Source organism: Dama dama, chromosome 20 (assembly GCF_033118175.1).
Source record: "Dama dama isolate Ldn47 chromosome 20, ASM3311817v1, whole genome shotgun sequence".
NCBI lineage: Eukaryota > Metazoa > Chordata > Mammalia > Artiodactyla > Cervidae > Dama > Dama dama.
Genome location: NC_083700.1, coordinates 22499758 through 22523836, shown reverse-complemented (window position 1 = coordinate 22523836; position 24079 = coordinate 22499758). Strand labels below are relative to the sequence as shown.

General features: G+C 41.1%; 1 protein-coding gene and 1 long non-coding RNA gene across 2 annotated transcripts; one reads left to right on the top strand and one right to left on the bottom strand.

The window, feature by feature from the left end:
• Positions 1-393: 393 nt before the first annotated feature.
• Positions 394-23017, bottom strand: LIX1L (limb and CNS expressed 1 like). Its single transcript, XM_061120962.1, has 6 exons — positions 22637-23017; positions 14984-15147; positions 11741-11881; positions 6487-6582; positions 5847-5924; positions 394-4780 (listed from the first exon to the last, which is right to left on the bottom strand). The coding sequence occupies exons 1-6, from the start codon at positions 22926-22928 to the stop codon at positions 4538-4540; spliced, it is 1014 nt and encodes a 337-aa protein (XP_060976945.1). The 5' UTR covers positions 22929-23017; the 3' UTR covers positions 394-4537.
• On the top strand, positions 1505-9569 carry LOC133040805 (uncharacterized). Its single transcript, XR_009689040.1, has 2 exons — positions 1505-1634; positions 9223-9569. It is a non-coding gene; the product is annotated as an uncharacterized LOC133040805 (long non-coding RNA).
• Positions 23018-24079: the final 1062 nt, after the last annotated feature.

Genomic DNA, 24079 nt, shown 5'->3' with positions numbered 1-24079 from the left:
GTTTTCTCTCAAGAAAATCAGCCGACCTGGTTTCCCGTGAAATACTATTGATGAGACAGATATCAACTTTTCTTTTTTTCTTTAATAATGTCTTAGGAAATTCCGTGGCGGCGCCACACTTTTACTTCGGGGGGCCCCGTTCAGTTCATGGTGGGGGAACTTAAATCCGCAAACCCAGGGTCAAGCACCCGCCCCCCCAAATTAAAAATAGTCTCTTAAATTCTACCCACCGCTTCTGGGAAGTAAAAAGAAAAAGTCGTGATTTAAAATAAAACAGAGGCTTTAGCTTCTTTGAGGATAGTGCAGCTATTTCACGTTTAAAAACCCAGGAGTTGAGGCGAAAAAGAACTTTGCTCCCACATCCGACGTAAGCCTTAAACAAACAGTAGTGAATAAGTAGTCACTTATTTATTAATTTTTAAATCAGTTGTGAATGCCTATATGTGTGTCTAATATTAGAAGAGGTGCTAGCAATACAAGGGGAAATACAGTATCAACAATCACTTTATAATAACATTATGAAAGTGATCATTGCTATTACAAGGTACTACAGCAATACCAGTTTCTAATAGGACTGGAAATAAGGAGAGTGCATTTAAGGGAGTGCTTCCATTTAAACTGTGTTTGTAAGGCTGTTTTGCTTTCCAGGCAAAACAGTTGTATTGAGACTAAGACATATTAATCCATTCTCTACAGTACATAGTATGATCTTTAAAAAAAAAAAAAAGTCACATCTCTACTGAAATCCCCTTTACTTATTATTTGCACTTAGAATAAAATTCAGACTCACAGCCTGCTCTGCCTATGTCTCCAGACTGTTTCACCACCATTCTTCCCTCTCACTTATTGCTTTACTATACTTTTCTCAATTATGTTTACTCCCTATACTCAACTATGTTGTACACTTTCTTATCTCTGGACATTTTGTAACTTTCTGTCCCTGATGAGCTTCCTCCAGCTTTTCACATGGCTGGTTCAACCCCATCCTGTAGGTCTCCCTGAAATACTGCTGTCACCCAAAGGAGTCTTCTCTATTTTATCCTTCACTCTTATTTCCTTCACAGAACTTAAAATCAAATCTTGAGTTACTTTGTTTACTTTCTAGTTTGTTTACTGTCTGTCTTTCTCATTGGCAGAGATTCTTATTTACAACTATATCCTCAAGGTTCAGACCAGTGCCTGATTCATAGTAGACAACTGCTAAATACATATCCAATGAATATCCGGAGGGCAAGAAATTTTTTATGCTTGATGCTGTCTAATTAGGAAACAAAGTTGGAAATACAGTTTAGGGTCAAACTGTATGTCATGCTAAAAATTTTTAATGTACCCTATAGGCAAGAAATTTTTCTAATTCAATATTTTAGTATTCATAATTTTTAACATTTGCAAGTAGCTACCATACTGTTTTTGATTTGTCTTTTTCCTTAAATAGACTGGCATTTTAAATTTACCTGCTGTGCTGTGCTTAGTTGCTCAGTCGTGTCCGACTCTTTGCGACCCCATGGACTGTAGCCCGCCAGGCTCCTCTGTCCATGGAATTCTCCAGGCAAGAGTACTGGAGTGGGTTGCCATGCCCTCCTCCAGGGGATCTTCCCAACCCAGGAACTGAACCTGGGTCTTCCACATTGCAGGTAGGATTCTTTACCATTGAGCTATCAGGGAAGCCCCAAACAAATTTATACTGTTTAAATATCACTCCCATCAGTGGAGACCATATTTTTCTATTACAAATTCAGATAAAAGCATAACTAGTAAAAATGAAAAATATTTGGCCATCTACCACCTAAAATCTTGTCAGATAATGCCAAGGGTTCACATATAAAACTTTGGGAAGTGCTGCTAAAGGTAAACATAGCTAGATGATAGTTTAAGTAGGGGAGTAGTACAGTGATAAGTATTTTAGAAATAAATCTGATAGTAATGTAGAGGATGTGAAGAATGAAAGTAGAGATAATTAGGAAGCTGTTGCAGTGATCCAGTCCTGAGATGCTAAAGGAATGAACGAAGACAGTAGATATGGACAAAATAGATTAGGAAGTTGATATAGGGGTAAACTCAACAGTAAGTGACTGATTAGATGATGGCAAAGAGGAATTGAAGGATCTTTTTTTTTTTTTTTTTTGAAGGATCTCAAGGAGAATTGAGGTTCTAGCTTAGATTGCTGGGCAGTAATTTCAGTAATGGGAGTCAAAAAGGAGCATGTATGGAGAAATGGATTTTATTTTAGATAAGAGCAAAGAGCGTGTGTCATTCAGGTGGTAATGTGCAACATGTGGAAATACAGATGTAAAAGCTCAAAAGAGGTTGAGGTGGAAGGAACAGGTTTTAGAATTATGTGTTTGATAGAGTTTAAGCCACCACAGTGGGTGTGACTGCTAGGGGAAAAGGGCAGAACTTGAGGAGAAAGGGTCAAGAACCAAATTCAGGCTCTTCAGATATCTGGAGATGGGGAAGCAGATGCCATCTCCCAACAGTATAATCTTATTTCTTCCACCCTAAAAATACTAAGAAAAGTTCTTTTTTGAACTTTTTAAGAGAAAGGGTCATTTTAGAACTTCTCTGATACATGGGTCTCAAGAAAGAGTCAATATGGCTCACTAGACAAAAATCTATTTTTAATTGTATAAAATTATACACATAAAATACATAGAGAGTACTAAAAAGATAAGTAAAAATTTAACACCAAAAGTGGACATATCAGGGAACAATTTTTCTCAAGTTCTTTGGGATCTTACTGGTTGGTATTTGAGAAAAATAATCAAGGAGATGCAAAGACAAGTTCTTTCCATAACTCACACCTCTTCCCAGAGAAAACAGCAAAGGAGAAATGAGGGTTTGTGATTTCTGGATTATAAACATAAATAAAAACTGAATAGACACACTTATTATTTAAAAGTAGGGAGCCTCTGCTCCAGCCTTACATGTGTTTCATGGAAGAGAATATAGAGATGGGGCTTGGAGAATTCAAGGAAATCCCTTTCAAGTACTAATAGAACTGTTGTCAGATTCCTTACCCTCTGATCCCATATATACTGGTCACTAAGATGATTTCAAAAGCAAGAAAGCTGACTTTCATCTTTTCCCTATCTGATCCAAATGTGCAAAGTGTAGCCTGTTTCCTAACCTATTTCTAAATTGTTAAACGGAAAGTGTATTTGCAGGAATATTAAATTTCCCAAACTCAGTTTAGGAAGTGCACTGAGCTATATAATATAGTATAAGGTGATTACAGAAACAAGAAGAAAATATATCTTAGAGAAATGTACAAAAAATTCTCCCAAAGGGGAATGCTTTAGCTATACTCCAGATCATCTTTCTCCTGTTTTACCCAGGAAAGAGGTAGGGGAAGAGAATAGTATTCATATTAAAAACATAAGTAGCTGATCATTGATTCTCTTTCCCCTCCTGGAGTTTCTCATGGTTCCTATTAGGAAGTGCCATAATGCCAAAGTATCTTCTAATTTTCCTGATCAGCTCATGCTCTAATAATTATTTTGGAGGAAGAGGAAAGGAAAGAGGAATACCAATGTGAATGTAGTTATATACATCTAAGGTCATAAACAGTAGCCACTTCATGGGAGTAGGAGGAACATAGCCCTCACCAAATTGGACAGATGTTTCCAAAAACCAAAGTGATGGGAGGATGTTTTTAAGAAAGGGAAATATGTTTTACCTTCTACCAATCTTTGCAGCAGGAAGATCTATAGACAGGGCTTAACTGAGCTTGGTGAGCAGTGAGGAGGAGTGAAAAGAGAATATTGAAAGATAAGTAACTTCAACCCTTACCCCTTCAATAGATTCTGGTATGGTATGGTATCTATGCCCCAGAAGCAACACAGGTGATAAACCCCTGCAGACTGTGTTTATAATTCCTCTCTTGTTCCTGGGAAGTTTCTCAGCAATGATTTTAAAATTAAGAAACCACCAGCTCTCCACTTCCTTTCAAATAATAAAGTGAGGAAGCCCTAAAATGAAGTACCGTTTGTAGGCAGAAGAGGAGTAAGGTGGTAGTGTGGTGTGGTGTAGGTTATGAAGTAACCTAGTTACTGAGGGAACAACTTGGTACCAAGTAGGCCCAGCTCAAGATAAAACCAAAGCCAAAGTTTTCATTTTCATGCTCTGTTTGGTCCAAGAGAAAGCAGCAATGAGGATAAGGGTGGGGCTCACAGTCCTTATTCAAGCTCCTTGTTATTTTGAAAGGAGACATGAACACCTAGTAAGTCATTTTGTGCTACTGAAATGACTACACAGAGTTACTGGCAGTGTAAGAGCCCACAAAGCTCTGAAGACAGCCTGCTTTTCTTGTAAAGCAGTGTGGATATGCTTCAAAAGCAACTACATCCAAAAACTAGAAGTAAGAAAAGGGATATCTCAACAAATAGGAATCTAGGTGTAGAATTTATACATACACATATATATATATCTATATTTTAAAGTATAAAATTGAGAAAGTATGTACAGAAATCACACTAAGTCTTAGAAAGGACATACAAAAAAACGGGCCTGGAGATGATGTGAGTATGTGGGTAGACGCCTAGCAGTTGGAGGAATGCATATTGCCCAACTGCCCAGCAGCCAGCATGAGAATATCTTTCTTCTCCTTGTGGAAGCGCAGCTCCTTGCCTGCCAGCCGGGCTTCATCCAGCTCCCGCTCAGTAGAGGCCAGCTCTCTAGACAGTGCCCCTGGCACACTCTGCTCCCGGCTCACCCAGTCCAATGCCATTTGGTGGCGAATATCATCATCTAGGGCTCGGTGTGAATAATGAGCCAACACTTCCTGGAGGGGGAGAGGAATGTGAAAGTCACGGACAAAGTAAAGGTTCATTCCTCATTAACCCAACTGGGACTAGGAACTCTCAGCCTTTGAGTCCTAACCAAAGTCAGCACTGGAGTCCTCTGAGGAGAGTCTTATGGGAAAACCTCCTGGTGGGAGAAGCAAGGCAGGTAAAAGAATCACAGTTAAGATTATAGGAATGAAGTGGGCACTTTACGTAAGACTTTCAAGACTCACAACCTGGTTCAGTTCAGTCGCTCAGTCGTGTCCGACTCTTTGCGACCCCATGAATCACAGCACGCCAGGCCTCCCTGTCCATCACAAACTCCCGGAGTTTACTCAAACTCATGTCCATCGAGTCGGTGATGCCATCCAGCCATCTCATCCTCTGTCGTCCCCTTCTCCTCCTGCCCCCAATCCCTCCCAGCATCAGGGTCTTTTCCAATGAGTCAACTCTTCACATGAGGTGGCCAAAGTATTGGAGTTTCATCTTCAGCATCAGTCCTTCCAATGAACACCCAGGACTTAACTCCTTCAGGATGGACTGGTTGGATCTCCTTGCAGTCCAAGGGACTCTCAAGAGTCTTCTCCAACACCACAGTTCAAAAGCATCAATTTTTTGGCACTCAGCTTTCTTCACAGTCCAACTCTCACATCCATACATGACCACTGGAAAAACCATAGCCTTGACCAGACGGACCTTTGTTGGCAAAGTAATGTCTCTGCTTTTTAATACGCTATCTAGGTTGGTCATAACTTTCCTTCCAAGGAGTAAGCGTCTTTTAATTTCATGGCTGCAGTCACCATCTGCAGTGATTTTGGAGCCCCCCAAAATAAAGTCTGACACTGTTTCCACTGTCTCCCCATCTATTTCCCATGAGGTGATGGGACCAGATGCCATGATCTTAGTTTTCTGAATGTTGAGCTTTAAGCCAACTTTTTCACTCTCCTCTTTCACTTTGATCAAGAGGCTTTTTACCACAACCTAGTAGACCTGTTTCTTTATAACACAACAGCCACCTCAAAACAGCCCTTCTGCCAGACTCCCCTCATCCACAGGAACTCTTACCTGCCGAGAGCACTGTCTTTCCCTCATGGCCTTAAGGCTGCCATTCCAGTGCAGCAGTTGAAAAACTGTCATTAACTCCTGAAGGAAGAAAATATGAAGTGCCAGGACAGTGGTATATGGAGGTTGCATAAGAATTAAATATGGGGGGGAGTACTTCCCTGGTGGTCCAGTGGTTAAGAATCTGTCTTGCAATGCAAGGGGTTGCAGGTTCGATCCCTGGTCAGGGAACTAAGATCCCACATGCCACAGAGCAACTAAGCCTGCTTGCCACAACTAGAGAGTCCATGCACCCCAACAAGAGATCCCACATGACACAGTGAAAATCCTGCATGGTGCAACTAAGACCTGAGGCGCCCAAATACACAATTAAATGTTGTTTCTTTAAAAATAATTAAATGGGGAAAGTTTCACAAAATTTATTTGTGGGAGCATGCCTTATACCAACTCTGATATGTCCTTGGGGCCTTGGGGGAAGGAAGGTATTTATATTTTGATAAATATCCTATAACCTTTTCTCCCTTCCTTTCCAACTGAGTCTTAGTACGAGGCATGTGTGTGTGCATGTGTGTGTCTGTGTGTGTGTGTGTACAGTCTGATCCATGTTATCAGAGCCAGGGAAGTAGGTGGAATAGTATAGTACCTGAAACTCCAACATTGACTTGCCCTTGTTGGATTCCAACATGAATCGAAAAGCACCAATCCCTGTATTTGGGTTGTCAGCTTCCTCCCTGTTGCCCTGTTAACAGAGTAAAAGAAAAGACAATAGATTTTCAGTCAGGATTATCACCTTGAGCAGCACTGTCTAGGAGAAATATAATGCAAGTCACATGTTTAATTTAGTTGCCATATTACAGTAAAAACAAACAGTATTAATTTTAATAGCATATTTTATTTAACCTAATATACTTAAAATATTATTTCAACTATAATTAGTGTAAAACTTATTAATGAAGCATTATTTTTCTTATACTAAGTTTTCAAAATCTGGTGTCTGTTTCATCTTACAGCATATCTCGGTTCAAGTGCTCAATAGCTACATGTGGCTAGTGGCTATTCTGCTGCTCAGCACAATCCAGAGACCTCTGGAGCCATCACACATTTTAACTTAGGTGACAGAGATAAGTCAATCTGATTTTTCCTATTTTACAAAAGGGAGAGCACTGAAACATAGAGGAGAGTCTTGATTTAGCTAAAATAACAGTGAGTTCAGCATATAAGACTGGACTAACCTAGAGGACAATTAGCAAATGCATTTTAAAGAGGGACTGTAAAAGTCATAAGCATGGCAAATTCTGGGTAGCAGTTTGGCATCCTGGACATTTGCCTCATGTGTCTTCTACTGGTGACACGACCCTGCCAGGGTCGAGTTAAGATACACTGTCCTACCTGTAAGCCTAGAGTGTATGAAAAACAATACAGTATAGAAGTTAAGAGCATGGACTGGACTACTCGTATGGTCTTGGTGAAGTCATTTAACCTCTCTGTTCCCCAGCTACCTTATTTGTAAAATGAGAATAATCATAGATCTATCTTACAGTATTATTTTAAGGATTAAAGATATTCTTTTAAAAATTTAAATTTAAAAAAGATAAATTTAGTCTAACAATTCCAAGCATATAATGTAAGTGCATTATCATATTGGACCTGGTATCCAGTTACACAATCCAAATCCATTCTGGTACTGTCTCTGGTTTGTGCCATTTAGTGGTGGTTTCATATTATTGAAGATAATTCTAGGTCCAGGGTCTTGCAGGGACTTCCAAAATGAGGACATCTCCTGGTTTACTAGTGACCCTTTTTGTCAACCTGATCTAGAAACATTAGGCCAGGAGACTACTGGGAACACAGGGATCCAACTTTCTCCTCTTGCTTTCTAAGAGGTTTCCTGCTCTTTCTAGCCAGTTCCACACACACCCCTCCAAACTCCCAAGATATGAAATTTATTCTGCTCTTTTTGAGCAAAGGGATCAGGTAGAGGTCAGGAGCCAATCTAGTTATATTCAAATTCAGTTTATTGTGGGATACTTTATCATGGGGTTTTACTGTATATGTACCACACCTTAAATACTGTCAGGCACTTAGTAAGCATACCATGCTAGTTTATTATCATTCTTTGCCTTCACTGTGCTAGAATCAACAGGAAGTCAGAACTACTCAAAGTCAACCCAGTTTGTTTTGTGGCTCATGAGAAATAATCATGCCATGCGTGGTTAAATCTTTGTGGTGAAACAAAGATCATAAAATTTGGATCTAGAAGTGAAAATCTAGAGGATGGGAGGGAAAAGGTGGTGATTTTCCTTATTAGGATTTAGGGCTCTGAAGCAAGCAAAAGTCTTCATTCTTATCTAGAATTGTTCACTGCGATACCTCCATGATACAGCACAGAACAGCTGCCAGCAGAGTCTGCAGGGCAGAGTCCCTCTGCCCGACGCCTTTCTCAGTTCCCCTGAGAGTTGAGGGGATCAGTATCACGGCACATCTGTAAACTATCTGGAGTATACCAAATGGCACAACCCAACATTGGCAAGTTCCATCTCATAGGATACTTCTACACCTAACAAGGTTATAAATGAACTCCATTTATTCAATAGACATTTAATCACAGAATACTTGATTAGTGATAGGAACATTAGAATATAATTGGAAAGGAATTAGAATTAATTTAATTTAACCTACTTATTTTACAAATGAGGAAACTCAGAACCAGAGGCTAGGTGATTTGTCAGAAGACAGAATACAGTGTCAGATTCAGGACTTTTAAAGGACAAAAGTTAAAAGCAAAAAATGTGGACATCACTCTTTACCCATGGCTAAGACTAAATGAAAATCATTTTTTTTGGAGAAGGAATTCCACTGGGGTACTAATGAGAAATCCACTAAGTTCTCAATTTGAGAGGTTAATCAAAAAAGAATAGTGGCATGAGAATAATAATAGTTTACATTTCTTAAACACTTTCTAACAGACACTGCAGGTGACCTACCCAATGCCTATTTACTTCTTCCATACTACAGGACCTACTCATCTCCCAATTACCTCAGGGAAGAATGATTTTATCCTAACTCCAAGTGGGTAAATCCTAATTTCTTTTGCCTGTAACTGATTTTAAGGTGAGAATTCTGGGCATGAGTGGTAGAGGAAAGGTCTGCTGGAGAGCTTTTGGGAAAAGAGTCCTTACTACTAAGGAGATACTAGAAAAGATGGTCTCTTTCTCTCTCTGAATGTCATTTTCTCTGTATTTAACAAATGGAACTCTGTCTCTATCTTGTATCCTGAGGGGAGTCAGCCCAAGGGCAAAGCCAATATCTAGAGGATGGCTGAGTGGAGAGATGGAAAGAGTTTTGGCCAGTAGATGACGATACTCTTTTTTTTCTCCAGGTTAAAAGTGTGCTTTAATGCTTCCCGTGGCTCAGTGCTAAAGAATCTGCCTGCCAATACAGGAGACACAGGTTTGATCCCTGATTCGGGAGGATCCCACATGCCACAGAGCAACTAAGCACCACAACTATTGAGACTGTGCTCTAGAGCCTGGGAACCGCAACTACTGAAGCCCAGCGCTCCCTAGAGACTGTACTCTGCAACAAGAGAAACCACCCCAGTGGGAAGCCCACATACCGTAATTAGAGAGTAGCCCCCACTCACCTCAACTAGAGAAAAGCCTGTGTAGCAACAAATAGCCAGCACAGCCAAAAGTAAATAAATAAATAAATAAAAATTGTTTTAAAGCCTGCTTCGGACTTCCCTGGTGGTCCAGTGGTTGAGAATCTGCTAGCCAATGCAGGGGGCTCAGTTGGATCACTGGTCCAGGAAGATCCCACATGCCAAGGAGCAACTAAGCCTGTGCTCCACAACCACTGAGGCCCATATGCTCTAGGGCTCACATACCATAACTACTGAGCTAACCCACCAAGAGCTCATGCACCACAACTAGAGAGTAGCCCACAATCACCACAACTAGAGAAAGCCTGGGCACAACAATGAAGACCCAGTACAGACAAAAAAAAAAACAGTCTGTTTCGTTCAGATCTGGTGACTAGACTCCCAGACAGCTGATTTTGCAGGAAATTTTGCACCTGAGTGTCTCCCCACTTCACCCTCCCAAGAGTGTGCTCCTGCAGATAAGACGACAGAACTCGTCCTTTATGTTAAAATGGGACTGGTCTTCAGGCTTGAAGTCCAGGTTGGAGCTACTGTCCTAAATGATGACATTCTTAACCCATGGAATCATCCAGTCCTGAAATCTGCCCTACTTCTAGACTTCTTATCATGTTAGGTAATACATTTCCTTCCTTTATTTATTAAGTCAATTTGAAGTGAGATTTTCTATTATTTGCATCCAAAGGTACCTAAACAGATAACATGTGCTAAATGCTGGAACATAATCTCTTTTATCCAGTAATCCTATGTGATAGGCATAACTGTTATCCTATTTTACAGATTAGGAAACTGGAAAAGACTAACTTGTTCAAAGTCAAATAACAAGTAGAACCAAAATTTCAAAATAAATTCAGAGCCCATGCTCATAAACACTACTTTCTATAATCCAAACTGATGTTTCATTTTATAATATTGATACATTAGATGATTTAAGACTGAAAAATGTGCTTTTGAAATTTTAACTGATTTGATTAATATAAAATGTTTTGTTCCCTGCAGACACTGCTTGACAGGGGCAAAGACTAATAGGAGAAAAACAGATGGGTCCTAGGTAACAGAAGGATTATGAGTCAAAGTGTTCAACACTAATCTACAAAACAGATAACTGAAGCAGTTTAGTATATGTAATTACATCTTAAATGTAAAGAAAACAGAAACAGAAAATTGATCTGACTTTATCTTCCTATCAATGGTCTTTTGAGAGGAAGGATGAAGGCAGTGCTAATTTTTAAGATGTACCTCTAAGCTAGAAAAGTTTGTAAGCTGACTTGAGTTCTAGTCTTGGTTCTACCATCTACAAGCTATATTACTTTAGGCAAAACTTCACTTCTATGTTTTTAATTTCCTCATCTGTAAAAGAGGGGTATCAATAGTACTTATACCTCATAGGGAGGGCTTCCCTCATAGCTCAGTTGGTAAAGAATCTGCCTGTAATGCAGGAGATCCAGGTTCATTTCCTGGGTTGGGAAGATCCCCTGGGAGAAGGAAATGGCAACCGACTCCAGTATTCTTGACTGGAGGATCCAGTGGGCAGAGGAGCCTGGCAGGCTATAGTCCACAGGGTCGCAAGAGTCGGACACGACTTAGCGACTAAACCACCACCACCACCATACCTCGTAGGGCTGTTGTGAAGATGAAATGAGATAAACTACATATAAATCCCCTAGAATAGTCCCTGGTATGAAATAAATACATAGTTAGGATTAGCTATGGTTATCATCATTATCATTATCATCTGGAAGAAGAGATGTTCTTTTTAAAGACAGTAAATAAATTATCCTCCACATTCCTAGGAACATGAAAAGACAAGACACTTATATTGTAACATGTTCTTTATTAACAAGATGAAGTAATGGAGGCAGGAAGCAAGTGACAATAGAAACAGTTGTATAAAAAAAGAGTGAAGGAAAAAGGGAGTAAGGTCTTAAACCAAAATTGGGAAAAGCAAAATTCTGGTTGAATTTTTATTCTATAATATCTCTCTAAAAGTCCATAAATCTTGAAATAAAGATTTCTAGATACCAGAAAGAGACAAAATAACAAAAACATACATAGATTTAGAGACTGAAGCATTTGGAGCATGTAATACAAAAGACTGACAGAAAATAAACAGAACAGAAATGCAGGCAGGAAAGAAAACCAAGAGTTCATGCTCCGTTTCCCAGTAATACACAAGATTTCACAATCCGCCAATTCTCCCATCCCCCACTCTCCTCCTTTCCAACTCCAAGTAACTTACATTGAAAGATGCCAGGGCCTCAGAGACACTCTTCTCAATGAACTCATCAGTGATTCTTCGGGAAGGATGTTCATTAAACACAGAGTTCATTAGTGCAATCTTTGCAGCACTCCGCCGGGCTTCAGCTTTTGTGGGGCAAAACTAGGCAGTAAACAGAGAAAATATGTGTATATGTGTGTCTGAGAGAGAGGAAGAAAGAAGTGGAAGGAAACACTTGGCATAGACAACACTTGGATACTCTGGAAAAGTCAGTTTGTTCTACATGTCCTCCAAAGTTTTTATTGTAAAATGGTCAGGGAACTTGGAAACATAAGTTTGATTCCACATCCTGGAGTCATTAAGGAACTGGAGACAGCTGTAGCTCATACCAAATTGAAGGCAGGATGGAGGAGATTGCTGAAGTCAGCATATAATCACTGGATACAAAAAGTACCTCTGTTTAAACTGTCAACAGAATTAATTACTCAAAAGCCAGATTCTGGCCAGTCTGTTAGAAATCTGTATCTTGTTCTTTTACTCTGTCGACGGGCAAGTTTTTTTTTTATCCCTCTATATAACCTAAGATTAGAACAAAGCTGTATCTAGGCTACTTCTGCAGAGGAGCCCTCTAGTCTCTATCCGAAGCACCCATTTGGGATTCTTAGACTTTACCCTTAGCTATGTGCAGGCAGTTTCCCCAGTAATGCAATGAGCCAGGGAACTATCTGTGAATGGAGTCTAAGATCTGAGGAAGGATTTTATAGTCTTTCCCCCACCCCCTCCCAGCAGAGGCAAAGAGAAGAGAGGTAGCTAGGGAAAGGAAAGCTGACTTGAGGAAAACAATAAAAACTTAAAAATTAACTCATGTTTTTATATTGTATCCAACATATGTATCAAAAAGAATGTCTGATTTTCAAAAGTCTTGAATCACTCAACTTCAGATCCCTAGCCACCTTTAAAATTCATTTTTACTGGCTGTTTCAAAGGCCTCTATGCCCTTTGACATTATGATTAGAATAAGAGAAAAGAAAGAACGTGATGTAATTTTAAAAAGTAGACCAGATTATGTTTGCTACTTAACCATCCTTAATTTCAGTAATTCCCAACCCTTTAGCTGACAGGTCTCTCTGAGACAACATATGGAGTTTGGTACATTAATCCTACATCTTCTTGCTTATTCAGTTTCTGTTTCCACTTCTCTCACTATTTATTAGCCTGCTGCCCATTCTACTATATGGTGCTCTTTCTGAAAAATCATCTATGAAGAAAACCACCAGGAGAAATCTCACCTGCCAAAGTGGATATAAAAGATAAGCTAAAAGAGGCCAAGAGAGATAATTCTACTCTTTCAGGAAATAACAGAAATTGAGTTACTATAATGGCCCGGTTTGGGGCATCCTGGAGAAGGGAAAGGCTATCCACTCCAGTATTCTGCCCTGGAGAATTCCATGGACTGTACTGTTCATGGGGTCTCAAAGAGTTGGACACGACTGAGTGACTTCCACTCACTTGGGGCATCACCATAAGATTATTACATCTTTACTCAATGGTATGATGAGGTAGGAGAAAGAAGGAAAGATCTTATTTTCTAGAAGCAAAAGATAAACATTAGTTACCTTGGGCACATATTTATTTCTCTGAAATGGCTGGGGTTCTGAGAGAAACATTTTAGTCACCCGATTTGAAATGAAGCTCCCTTTGGACAGTTTCTATTTGAGACTGCAACTGAGCTACAATGGCACTTATTCGTGTAACAGATTTATTAAATGTCTATTCTGTGCTGGGCACTGAGTTGGACGGTAGAGATTTAAAACTGAATAAGAAAGAAGACTGACACTATCTCTGCCACTATAGAGCATAGTCCACTAGGAGAGAGAAACACTCAATAACAATATGTTGTGGTAAGTGATTTGATACTGGAAGTTCAAGGTGCTATGGAAGCACATAGCGGAGGGTATAACTTTGTCTAAGTCACACAGAAAACAGAACAAAAGTGTCTAGTTCAGTTCAGTTGCTCAGTTGTGTCTGACTTTTGCGACCCCATGAACCGCAGCACGCCAGGCCTCCCTGTCCATCACCAACTCCCGGAGTCCACCCAAACCCATGTCCATCGAGTTGGTGATGCCATCCAATCATCTCATCCTCTGTCGTCCACTTCTCCTCCTGCCCTCAATCTTTCCCAGCATCAGGGTCTTTTCAAGAGTCAGTTCTTCGCATGAGGTGGCCAAAGTACTGGAGTTTCAGCTTCAACATCAGTCCTTCCAATGAACACCCAGGACTGATCTCCTTTAGTATGAACTGGTTGGATCCCCTTGCAGTGTCTAGTCTCCTCCCTAAATTCCTATTCAGGCTCTAAGTTGACATTTCAGGAAGCTACTCTCCTGTCTGCAATGTGAAAAATTCATCTTTGTTGATAATATTCACACTGGTCAAATTTTTTGTTACCCTATAATACCATCAACTCTTTTCATCATCATATACAAGTCTTTTATATAATTGTAGAATGGCAGTACCAGAAATACTGGCTAGAAATAATCTACTCTATCTCCTTCATGTTATAAATGGAGAAACCGAGGCCCATAGAAATTACTTGACTTGCCCTGCTGGCAGTCAGGGGAATGAGAATTTGGATCTGCTAACTCTTAGATGAGTACTATTTCCACCATACATAGTCCTTCTCCTTTGATTTCTTGGAGAACTCAAACACTGCTTTCCTTGGCCATAGCCTATGAAAAAGTAGTGTGGGCAATGGATATTAACCCATGTCCTCAAAAAGAGACAGTAGGAAACTGGAAAGCCAGATGAGAACATGAGTTAGGTGCTAGCAGTTTGCTTTTCTTTCAGCTTTCAAAACTCAAAGCCATCTGACAGAAAACAACAAAATTCTGTAAAGCAATTATCTTTCAATTAAAAAAAAAATAAATAAATAAAACTCAAACCCACTGGAGGAGGGCATGACAACCCATTCCAGTATTCTTATCTGGAGAATCTCATGAACAGCAGAGCTTGGCAGGCTCCACTGGATCTCAAAGAGTCAGGCACGACTGAAGTGACTTAGCACACACACTAAAAAGAAAAGCATCCTACAAAGGTTGTTTTCTGGTCAAATGAGCCTCAGATGCTTATTAGAATAATTTACCCAGAACTGGTCCAAGTCTTCAAACAGGTGACTTTTGGACAGAGATTTAATGACCAAAGTGATAGAGAAAGCCACTACTAGCACCTATGCATTTATCTCTGCTGCATTTGCCTCCCGGCTCTTACCTGGAAACTCCCAAAGCAACTTCCCCCAGGCAGGGTGACATAGCAGACATAGGGAGGACTGTTGGCAGGAACCATCTCATAAACCACGAGGGCCCCATTCTTCAAGTCAGCCCCTCGTGACTGTTTCATCTGCCAGAATTCCTGAAGTGCCTCCACCACATTCACTATAAAAAGAGAAGTAGTTAAGTTCAGCAATAAGAATGCTTCCAAATGGTGCTCTGCTTCAATACACTATCTGTAACCTGTACTTACATGAAGAGACTACCCCCTCTAAGATCCCCACCTATCACCATTTAGAAGCATTTAAACCCATGTCCATCGAGTTGGTGATGCCAGCCAACCATCTCATCCTCTGTTGTCCCCTTCTCCTCCTGCCTTCAATCTTTCCCAGCATCAGGGTCTTTTCCAATGAGTTGGCTCTTCACATTAGGTGGCCAAAGTATTGGAGCTTCAGCTTCAGCATCAGTCCTTCCAATGAATATTCAGGGTCAATTTCCTTTAGGATTGACTGGTTTGGTCTCCTTGCTGTCCAGAGGACTTTCAGGAGTCTTCTCCAGCACCACAGTTCAAAGGCATCAATTCTTTAGCGTTCTGCCTTCTTTACGGTCCAGCTCTCACATATAGTAATTAGTTGTAAATAGGGTAAAATCAAACTCCAGACTTGACACTGTATTCCAGGACAGTTCCCCGCATCCCCTAATACCTAGATTCAATTATTCCACAAAAATTATCGAGTACCTACTGTGTGCTAGACTGTGTGCTGGTGCTAGGCTACAATCATGAGCAAAACCCTGTTCCTTTTCCGTTGCAGCTTACAGTCTAAACAGGGAGAGAGAGATTAACCAAATAATCTCAAACAAATTAAAAACTACAACTGAGATAAATGCTATAAAGGAGTGGTAAATGGTGGGAAATGTAGGAACATGTGACCTAATTAAGAAAGTCCAAGAAAGCTACCCTGACAAGGTACTATTTAAGCTTGGATATAAGTATCACTAGGTAAAAAGGTGAGAGAAAAGTGCTCTGAACAGAAGAAATGGCATGGACAACGGCTCTGTAGCAGCAGGAAGTACAATGAATAAGGGGACTAGTGTGGCCAGAAAAGAGACAGTGAGGGGTAATATAATGCAAGATGAGGTTGCAAGAAAAAAAAAAGCCAGGGCTAGATCAGGTCAGATGTGATGGGTCATGTTAGAATACTGGCTTTATCCTGGAACAATGGGAAGCTACTGAAAGGTTTTTAAATGGACTGTGGGATAAAATCAGTTTGCCTTTGGAAAGGATCTCTTTGACTCTAGGGTTCCAAAATTTCAAGTGGCTTTAACTAAAAGCCTCACAACAATAAATTATCATACACATTCACCAATATCTTCCATGACCACTCTCCACCCTTTGTTACAACAAGGACTTGTTAATTCTACTATATTATGTGAGTTAAGGTCTGACAAGGAGAAGACACCAAGATGGGTCAGAAATCCAAGAGATTTGTTGGGGAGGAAGAAGGAGAAGGGAGAGCCTTCAGACCAGGTTCAAGGTCTGACACCTGTGGAAGTCTCGGAAGGCAGGAAGTGTGGATATGAGAGTCTCAGACTGCAGCACAGTTCCAAGAAAGGTTTGGCCAGGTACTCAAGCCAAAGGAATCCCACATCTCAGGATGTGCCTGAGTTAGCACCCCTGCTGCGCTCAGTCACAGACAGCAGCTTGCAGGCAGTATGGCCTCAATGCAAACATGGTGATGAGCTCAGAGGGGACAGCAGTTTAAGACTGTCAGTCAGTTATGCTCCCTGCAGCACCAGATATGAACCAGCACACTTTCATGGCTGCCACATACACACTAAGCAAAATATTGAGCACTCAATAGGTGCACAGCTCTGTTCCAGACATTAGAGATGCCAAGACGAGTAACATAAATTTCCTGCCAGGAAGGTGTTCAAAATATAGTGGACAAGAATAACTTAGCTGCTCTGCAACTGAAGCAAGCACTCCATGTACCAACCAGGGTTTGAAAAGCAGCATAAGCTCTTAACTAATACCCTATATTTAACTGACTTTTTAAAATGTTCATTCTCCCATTAAAAGACAGCATGAAAAGAAAACTTTCTCTTTCCCACCCTTAGTTTTAGCAGGGACTCTTCAGAGGTCATTGCTGCCCAGAAAGCTTAGCCACCTTAGTTCGTTTCATTGAGATCTTTTCAGGCTCAGTTCCCTCTTTGAGGCAATCTAGCACAACGTGTTGGGTGACAAGTCCCCTGACATGCAAACAACAAGGAGAATATTGAAATAAAGAGGAAGGGGAGAAGACTGCTATAATGGGGAAGGTCCTATTAAAAAGCATATGACCATTCTATATCCAGTTAAATCCCTTTTGGCACAGACTATAGGACTTTTAAAAAAAATTTTTAGGACTTTTTTTTAATGATTACTCAAAGCCAAATGAAATAGGGAGTCTTATTTCAGAAATGTGAGTATGAAATGAGAAATTGGGCAAATGATCAGGGAAAAAGGCAATGAATTGTGATCTGCGTTTGAAAATGCTCATAAGTGTTAGTCGCTCAGTCGTGTCCAGCCCTTTGCGATCCCATGTAGCCCACCAGGCTCCTCTGTCCATGAAATTCTCGAGGCAAGAATGTTGAATCTTCCCTCCCATTTCCTTCTCTAGGGCATCTTCCCTGGCTAAGGATCAAACCTGGGTCTCCTGCATTGCAGGCAGATTCTTTACGTCTGAACCACGAGGGAAGCCCATGAAGCTCATTCTTTTCTAGAGCTAAAAGGGACTTCAGAGATTATCTAGTCTATCTCAGGCTAAGGAAGAGTAAGTGACTTGATTGAGGTCACATAGCTGGAGCAGAACCTGATGCCAATGTTTTTTCCAACTTGGGAATCTTAACCCAGGGTCCAAAGTCCAGTCCATGGTTGAACTTCATAGGGGTTCACAAGACCTTTAAAACTCTAAGTAAAATTAAGCATGTCTGTGTGTGTGTGTGCATGTGAGTATTTGTGTGTGTGTGCATGTGCATGTGTAGGAGAATGCTCATAGCTTTTATCAGAGGATTTTCAGTGACAAACCATGGATATAATGGTTTACATAAGGATGGCTAAAGGACAGTGAGGTATAAGGGTAGCAATTACTGAGACATACACATCTGACAGCTACAATTGGTTTTTGGAGGTTACTAATAGATGCTGGGCTGAAAGGGACAGGAAAGACCAAGGTAGTGAAGAACACTTAAGTGCTTGTACCATAATTTTGAATAACAACATGAAAGAGAATACTTTCAGTTTTTCCCTTAGGAGATAAAATATTAAATGAATGTCTAAGTGGTAAGAGAGACAGAGTGCACATACACCAGAGTAAAAATACTAAAACAACACATGAAACTATAATAAAAAATTTTATAAAAATAAACAATTTTATAGTGGGGCAGCATGGATAAACAGATAACGAAATTAAGTGAGTGAGAAGGTTCTCTCTGATCATACAAGATGGTAAGAATAGTGTGGCCTGCCTTAATTCATGTTACTATGAAGATATGGAAACTGGTTAACAATATTTCACCTGACTTTTCCTAATTCAGTTTGTAGAAGGTACCCCTGAATAGCCCACAGTGCAGTCTCCAGAAGGGAGGGATTGAAAAGTGACAGTGACTTTGGGAGAGGACTATGGTAAGTGGAATAATGTGCCTGCCAAGAGGTTCATGTCCTAATCCTTGGAAACTGTGAATGTTACCTTATGTGGCAAAGATTTTGCAGATGTGATTAAGTTAGGGATCTGAGATGGAGAAATTATCATGGATTATCTTGGTGCGTCCTAAATATAAACCCAGGGGTCCTTAGGGAAGGAGACTTGATGAAAAACAGAAGAGGAGAAAGCAGCAGGAACATGGAGGCAGAGATTAGAATGGTGCTGTCACAAGCCAGGGAATTCTGATAGCACCAGAAGTTGGAAGAGGCAAAGAAACAGATTCTCCCCTAGAGCCTCTGGAGGGCACACAGGCCTGCTGTGACGCCTGGACTATGACCCAGTGATACTGATTTTTAACTTCGGGGCTTTAGAACTGTGAGAGAATAAATTTCTTCTGTTTTAAGCTAAGTGTGTGATAATTTGTTAGAGCAGCCACAGGAAACGAATACAGGGTCTAATCCTACATTTCAAACATTGGAAATATCCAGACCAATCATTTTATTAATAACTACATAGTCACTTAGAACAAAGAAGCTGTCTATTATTCTGAGGAAAAGGAACAACTAAACAGAAAATACCACATAAGATTCATTTGTTCAGCCTAGTGGAGTAGCTGGGCTGAATTTCCAATCATGTAACAATATGTAATAATAAAAGGATAGCAATTTTTTTTAAAATTTATTTGGCTGCAGAGGATCTTTAGTTGCAGCATGTGGGAATCTAGTTCCCTGACCAGGGATCAAAGCCTGGTTCCCTGCGTTGGAAGTGAGAAGTCTTAGCCACTGGACCACCAGGAAAGTCCCATGGGACAGCAATAATTTTTTTTAAAAGATAGGTTTGAAGAGGGTAACACAGAAGTTACAGATCAAGGAAAGCAACTTGGTTGTTCAGGCAATTGTGCCATATTAGAGATTACCAGCTGTGAGTCATTAGAAGAAGGGGTCTCTATGCCATGTGGAAAAGGAGTAAATAAAATGGTAATGCTAACAGTACCTATCAAATGCACAGTTTTCAAAGTATTCCACATGCGTAATAATAGCAACCACCCATTGAGTACTAACTAGCTGCTGCATGCATTCATTTAATCCACGTATAACTATTAAGATAGGCATTGTAATACCCACTGTACAAATGGTGAACAAGTTAGGAAACAGACCACAGTGGCAGAACCAGAATTTAGAACCAATGTATAAGATAGGCATTGTAATACCCACTGTACAAATGGTGAACAAGTTAGGAAACAGACCACAGTGGCAGAACCAGAATTTAGAACCAATGTTTGTTTGCCTCCCAAACCAATCCTCTTTCTGCTGTATTGTCCTGTTTTATTGCATCATTAATTCTCACACATGCTCTATAAAGTGGTCTGTGAGCTCCATGAAGATAGGGACTGAGTGTCTTGTTCACCCCTGGTGATCAATAAATATTCCTTAACTGAATGAATAGAACAGGTGAGGCCTAGAGAGAGAAAGTAATTTATCCAAGATCACACAGACACTATTTGACAGGGCCAGATTCTCTGATTCCAAATCCTGTGCACTAAACTGGTTAAGAACCTACAGCATACTGAGCTAGGTGTGCATCTTGGGTGGGGACTGCAGGGAGAGATATAGGACAAATAAGTGAGATAACAGAAGAATCTAATGCTGAGAGCCTACAGGAGTGAAGGTAAATCTAAAGACCATGCCTGGAAGGTGAATTTGGAGCACTCAGGAGGAAGATGAAAGATCTGAATTGAAGATAATCCAGTAAAGCATTGCTGGATTGAGGACTGGTCTGGGCAAAGACTAAAGTAAATTATATGCAGGGGAATACAGCCAGCCCCCAAATACCATGCCATCAGTCACAAGGGTGTGTGGACACAGGCCAGTGGCAGTTTTGCCTATTAATTGAAGCAGAGTAAGTGATTCCATGTGGTGAAAGTCTTCTGAGCCAAATCGGCAGAGATTCTGCTTGCCTGAAGCTGAACTATCTGCCAAACTTTCCCAAAGTACTGGCTGGACACCCAGACTGGAAATGAGAAACTCAAGAATAATGAGAAGGACTGTGGTGGGAGGTAGGCAAGCTGGAGGACTGAACTGCTGAAGAGTCTGAATGCTAACTGGTTGCTCTTTGTCAGTATAATTCCCTTGTACCCTCACCCTCATTTTTTTCTAAGGAAACGGAAAAGTTTTTACAGGATGCTCAGTTTAAACCAGAGCCTCTTGAGGTAACACAGACAAAAAAAATTGTCACTCCTCTATAATTTTAATAAACACCTATAAGATTCTAGGAAGAAGGCATCAGATTTAGGGTTGCTACTCCTATGCTCAGAAGCAAAGACCTTCCCTTGGTCTCAATTTAAAAAAGGCCTGAAGTAACAGGACAATAACTAATGGCAATTCCATTACAGTGCCCTGTTAAATCTAGGAGTTAAACTAGAAAAAACAATTAAATTCCCTCATGATGCATTTCAAGATAATATGCATTTGTATTCCAAGCACCTAGCAGAGTGCCAGCCCTTTGGTAGCAGTTCAAAATGAAGAACAAAGGGAAACTGATGGGAAATGTATCATTGTGCAAATAAAGCAAAACAGATCTTAAAATGTTTTCATAGGAATCATTGGTTTTACACTGTTAGGATTTAACAGTGGGAGAAAATATGTGTTCTTCCCAAAGAAATGAACCAATAAACTTGAGAGGATATTTATCATTTTTAAAGTACCCATTATATCTGTCAGGTGAAATATATCATTTATTGAGACAATAATTCCAAAGAAAATCAAAGCTCAGTGAAGTTAAGTCTCTTCCACAGAGACATAGCTGGCAAGTGACAGAGATTTAATCTGGAATTTAATCCAGACTTGTCTGACTCCAAAGCCTTTGTGTGTGCTCTTCTCACTGCACTTTCTCAGGAAGAAAAAAAAAAAGTCATTACTATCTATAAAGAAAGCCCTGTAACCTTCCTCTGTACTAAAGAGATAAACTAGAAAGTTAGAGATACAGTCACTTCCAGGTCAAGCAGGACTTAACCATGCAGAGAGAAATGATGTCTCAGAAATTTCAGGCCTGAATTCTGTACCCCACACCCCTTACTATATATTTCTTTTTACACTATAAATCTTGGAACTCAAACTCATGATATGCTGCACTGGTTAAACACAAACAACAAAGAAAATCCTCACAGCTCCCTTTTCAGAAACCCGGGAAATTACGCATCTTTAAGATGAAGATTTCTAAAGGAAATAGGGTTTCTGTCTGGCTCATTTCCACTGAACTTAACATTGAGAGAGCCAAGGCCTGGGATTTATCCTCAGTTCCTGGGCAAGGGCCAGGAAAACAGAGCCAGACAGACAGAGAGGCTGGAGTTGTGTGAGGCTCCATACTTAAAAAGACACCGAAGTAGGGCACTAAGTCATAGGAAGCTGGCAGGGGTCCAAATTTAAAAGCACAATTTACAGGTGGCTGCCTAATTCCCCAGTAAATCTGAAGTTGCACTGGAAATCTCAGAGTGACATAAGTAAGAAAAGCATTTAAAAGTCAAGGTTAAGGAGATAGAGTAAATTAGCTGGGAGCCCAGGAATTGCTGAGATCACAGGAGAAACGTCTTGGTTCTGAGATAAAGGATAGGATCCCACACAATGGGGACTGGTCTGTAAAGGGAGAGAGATGTTAAAGCACTAAGCTACAGGAGGAAGTCCATTTCTAAAGAGGAAAAGACTGGGAAGAAAAGAAGGCTACATCTGTAAAAACGGGTCCCTGGAGAATATAGTAGTAACTCAATAAAGGGGAGGGGTGAGAGGCTTAAACGTGTGTATGAATATGCGCGTCTGTGCGTGTGCGTGTCTGTGTGTGTGTAGCCCTGAAGGAAACTCCCCAAAAGGAAATGCATGTGAGGGCTCTGAGCCAGGAAAAGCGATCCAGAGGACTGTGGGAGCAAAGCTCTCTTACAGAGAGGGTGTCCCGGAGGAGGCCAGACCCCGCAGACTCACCTCGGCCATAGCCCTGCGTGTGTTTGGCGAAGCTTCTCACCACGGCCTCCACGGCCTCCCGCAGTACCACAGGGCTGCCTGCGGCGCCCGGGGGCAGCGGCAGCCCGGCGGCCCCGGACAGAAGCAGAGGCGGCGGGGGCGGGGCGGGGGGCGGCGGGGCCGGCGGGGGGCCCGCTGGGGGTGTGGCGGTGGCGGCCGCGGCCCCAGTCACTCCGGGCCGAAGCGCTCGCAGAGTGCCCCTCCCGCTGGTGCCCACTCCGGGCTGCAGTCGCTGCGCTCGCAAGGTCTCCATCCCGGCCGCCAGTGGAGTAGCGGCCCGGAGCCTGCCAGCCTGGCGAGCTAACGGTCCCAGCCGCCCCCGCCAGCGAGCGCCCAGGGACTGAAGGAGGTGCCGGAGCCCAGCCGTCAGTCAAACGGGGGCGGGGACGAGCCAAGTCCTATGCCAATCACCAGAGATGGGGCGGGAGCTGGCCGGCTGCCCCTCCACCATAGGCAAATTATTGAGGGCGGAGGTTCTGAGCAACCAATTACAAAGAGAAAAAGCGATACCCGCTACCCTGGAGAAGCTTAGCTCTGGCGCATCTTTTCGAGTACTAGAAAGCGGGCCAGACTCATAGGGCGAGGCTTGAGGGGGAAAAGGGGGGGGGCCTGGATGCATGACTGGGGAGAAGTGTAGACAGAATGAGTAGATTCTTAGTCTTGGTCCGATCACTTCATTTCATATTGTAGATGAGGAAAGTGACTCAGAGAAGTGATATGACTTGTTCAAGATCATATGCAGTTGATAGTGGAGCTAAAGGAAGGAAAGATACTGACATTTAATGAGCACATACTTACTGTACGTCAGACACTATACAATGTACTTTAGTGAATTGTCTTATCTAATAATTGCAATCACTAACTAGATTTTATTATCTTATGGATAAGGAAACTGACAGGCTAGATATATTGTCCAAAATTAAATAGCCAGGAGGTAGCAAAGGAGGGTTTAGACAATAGGTCTTCTGATTTCCAATATTTTAATCTTTTTGTTATAACGCATAGTTGGGTAATTTTCTGATTTCACCAATTCTAAGTTGAAGGAAGAAACAGTAGAATTGCTCCCCTACCTATTGTTATAGCAAGGAAGAGTTAAAGTATAGGAAGAAAACCAGCAAGCTGAAAGGTCCAGGGGGCAAATTAAGACTGGTACCTTTGTTCATAGAACCTTTCAGGCTGGGTTCCTCCAATTACTGTTACTCTTACACACACACTACACACATGCACACACATACACACACCCTTTGTCAGTTGAATATCATACCATTTTTACCTAGGTGGAAGTTATACTATTTCTCTCTCTCCCTCCCTCCCTCTCCACCCAACAGGGCCTTGGAAATCAAGCATGGGTAAACAGAAGAAGTAAAAAAAAAAAAAAAAAAAGGATGAAATGCAGTTGGTGAG

Coding starts and splice junctions, on each gene's coding strand:
- LIX1L (XM_061120962.1), bottom strand. CDS start 22,928: ATGGAGACCTTGCGAGCGCAGCGACTGCAGCCCGGAGTGGGCACCAGC. Junction 11,882..14,983: donor GTTGCTTTGGGAGTTTCCAG/GTAAGAGCCGGG, acceptor TTTACTGCCTAG/TTTTGCCCCACAAAAGCTGA. Junction 5,925..6,486: donor AGTCAATGTTGGAGTTTCAG/GTACTATACTAT, acceptor TTCTTCCTTCAG/GAGTTAATGACAGTTTTTCA.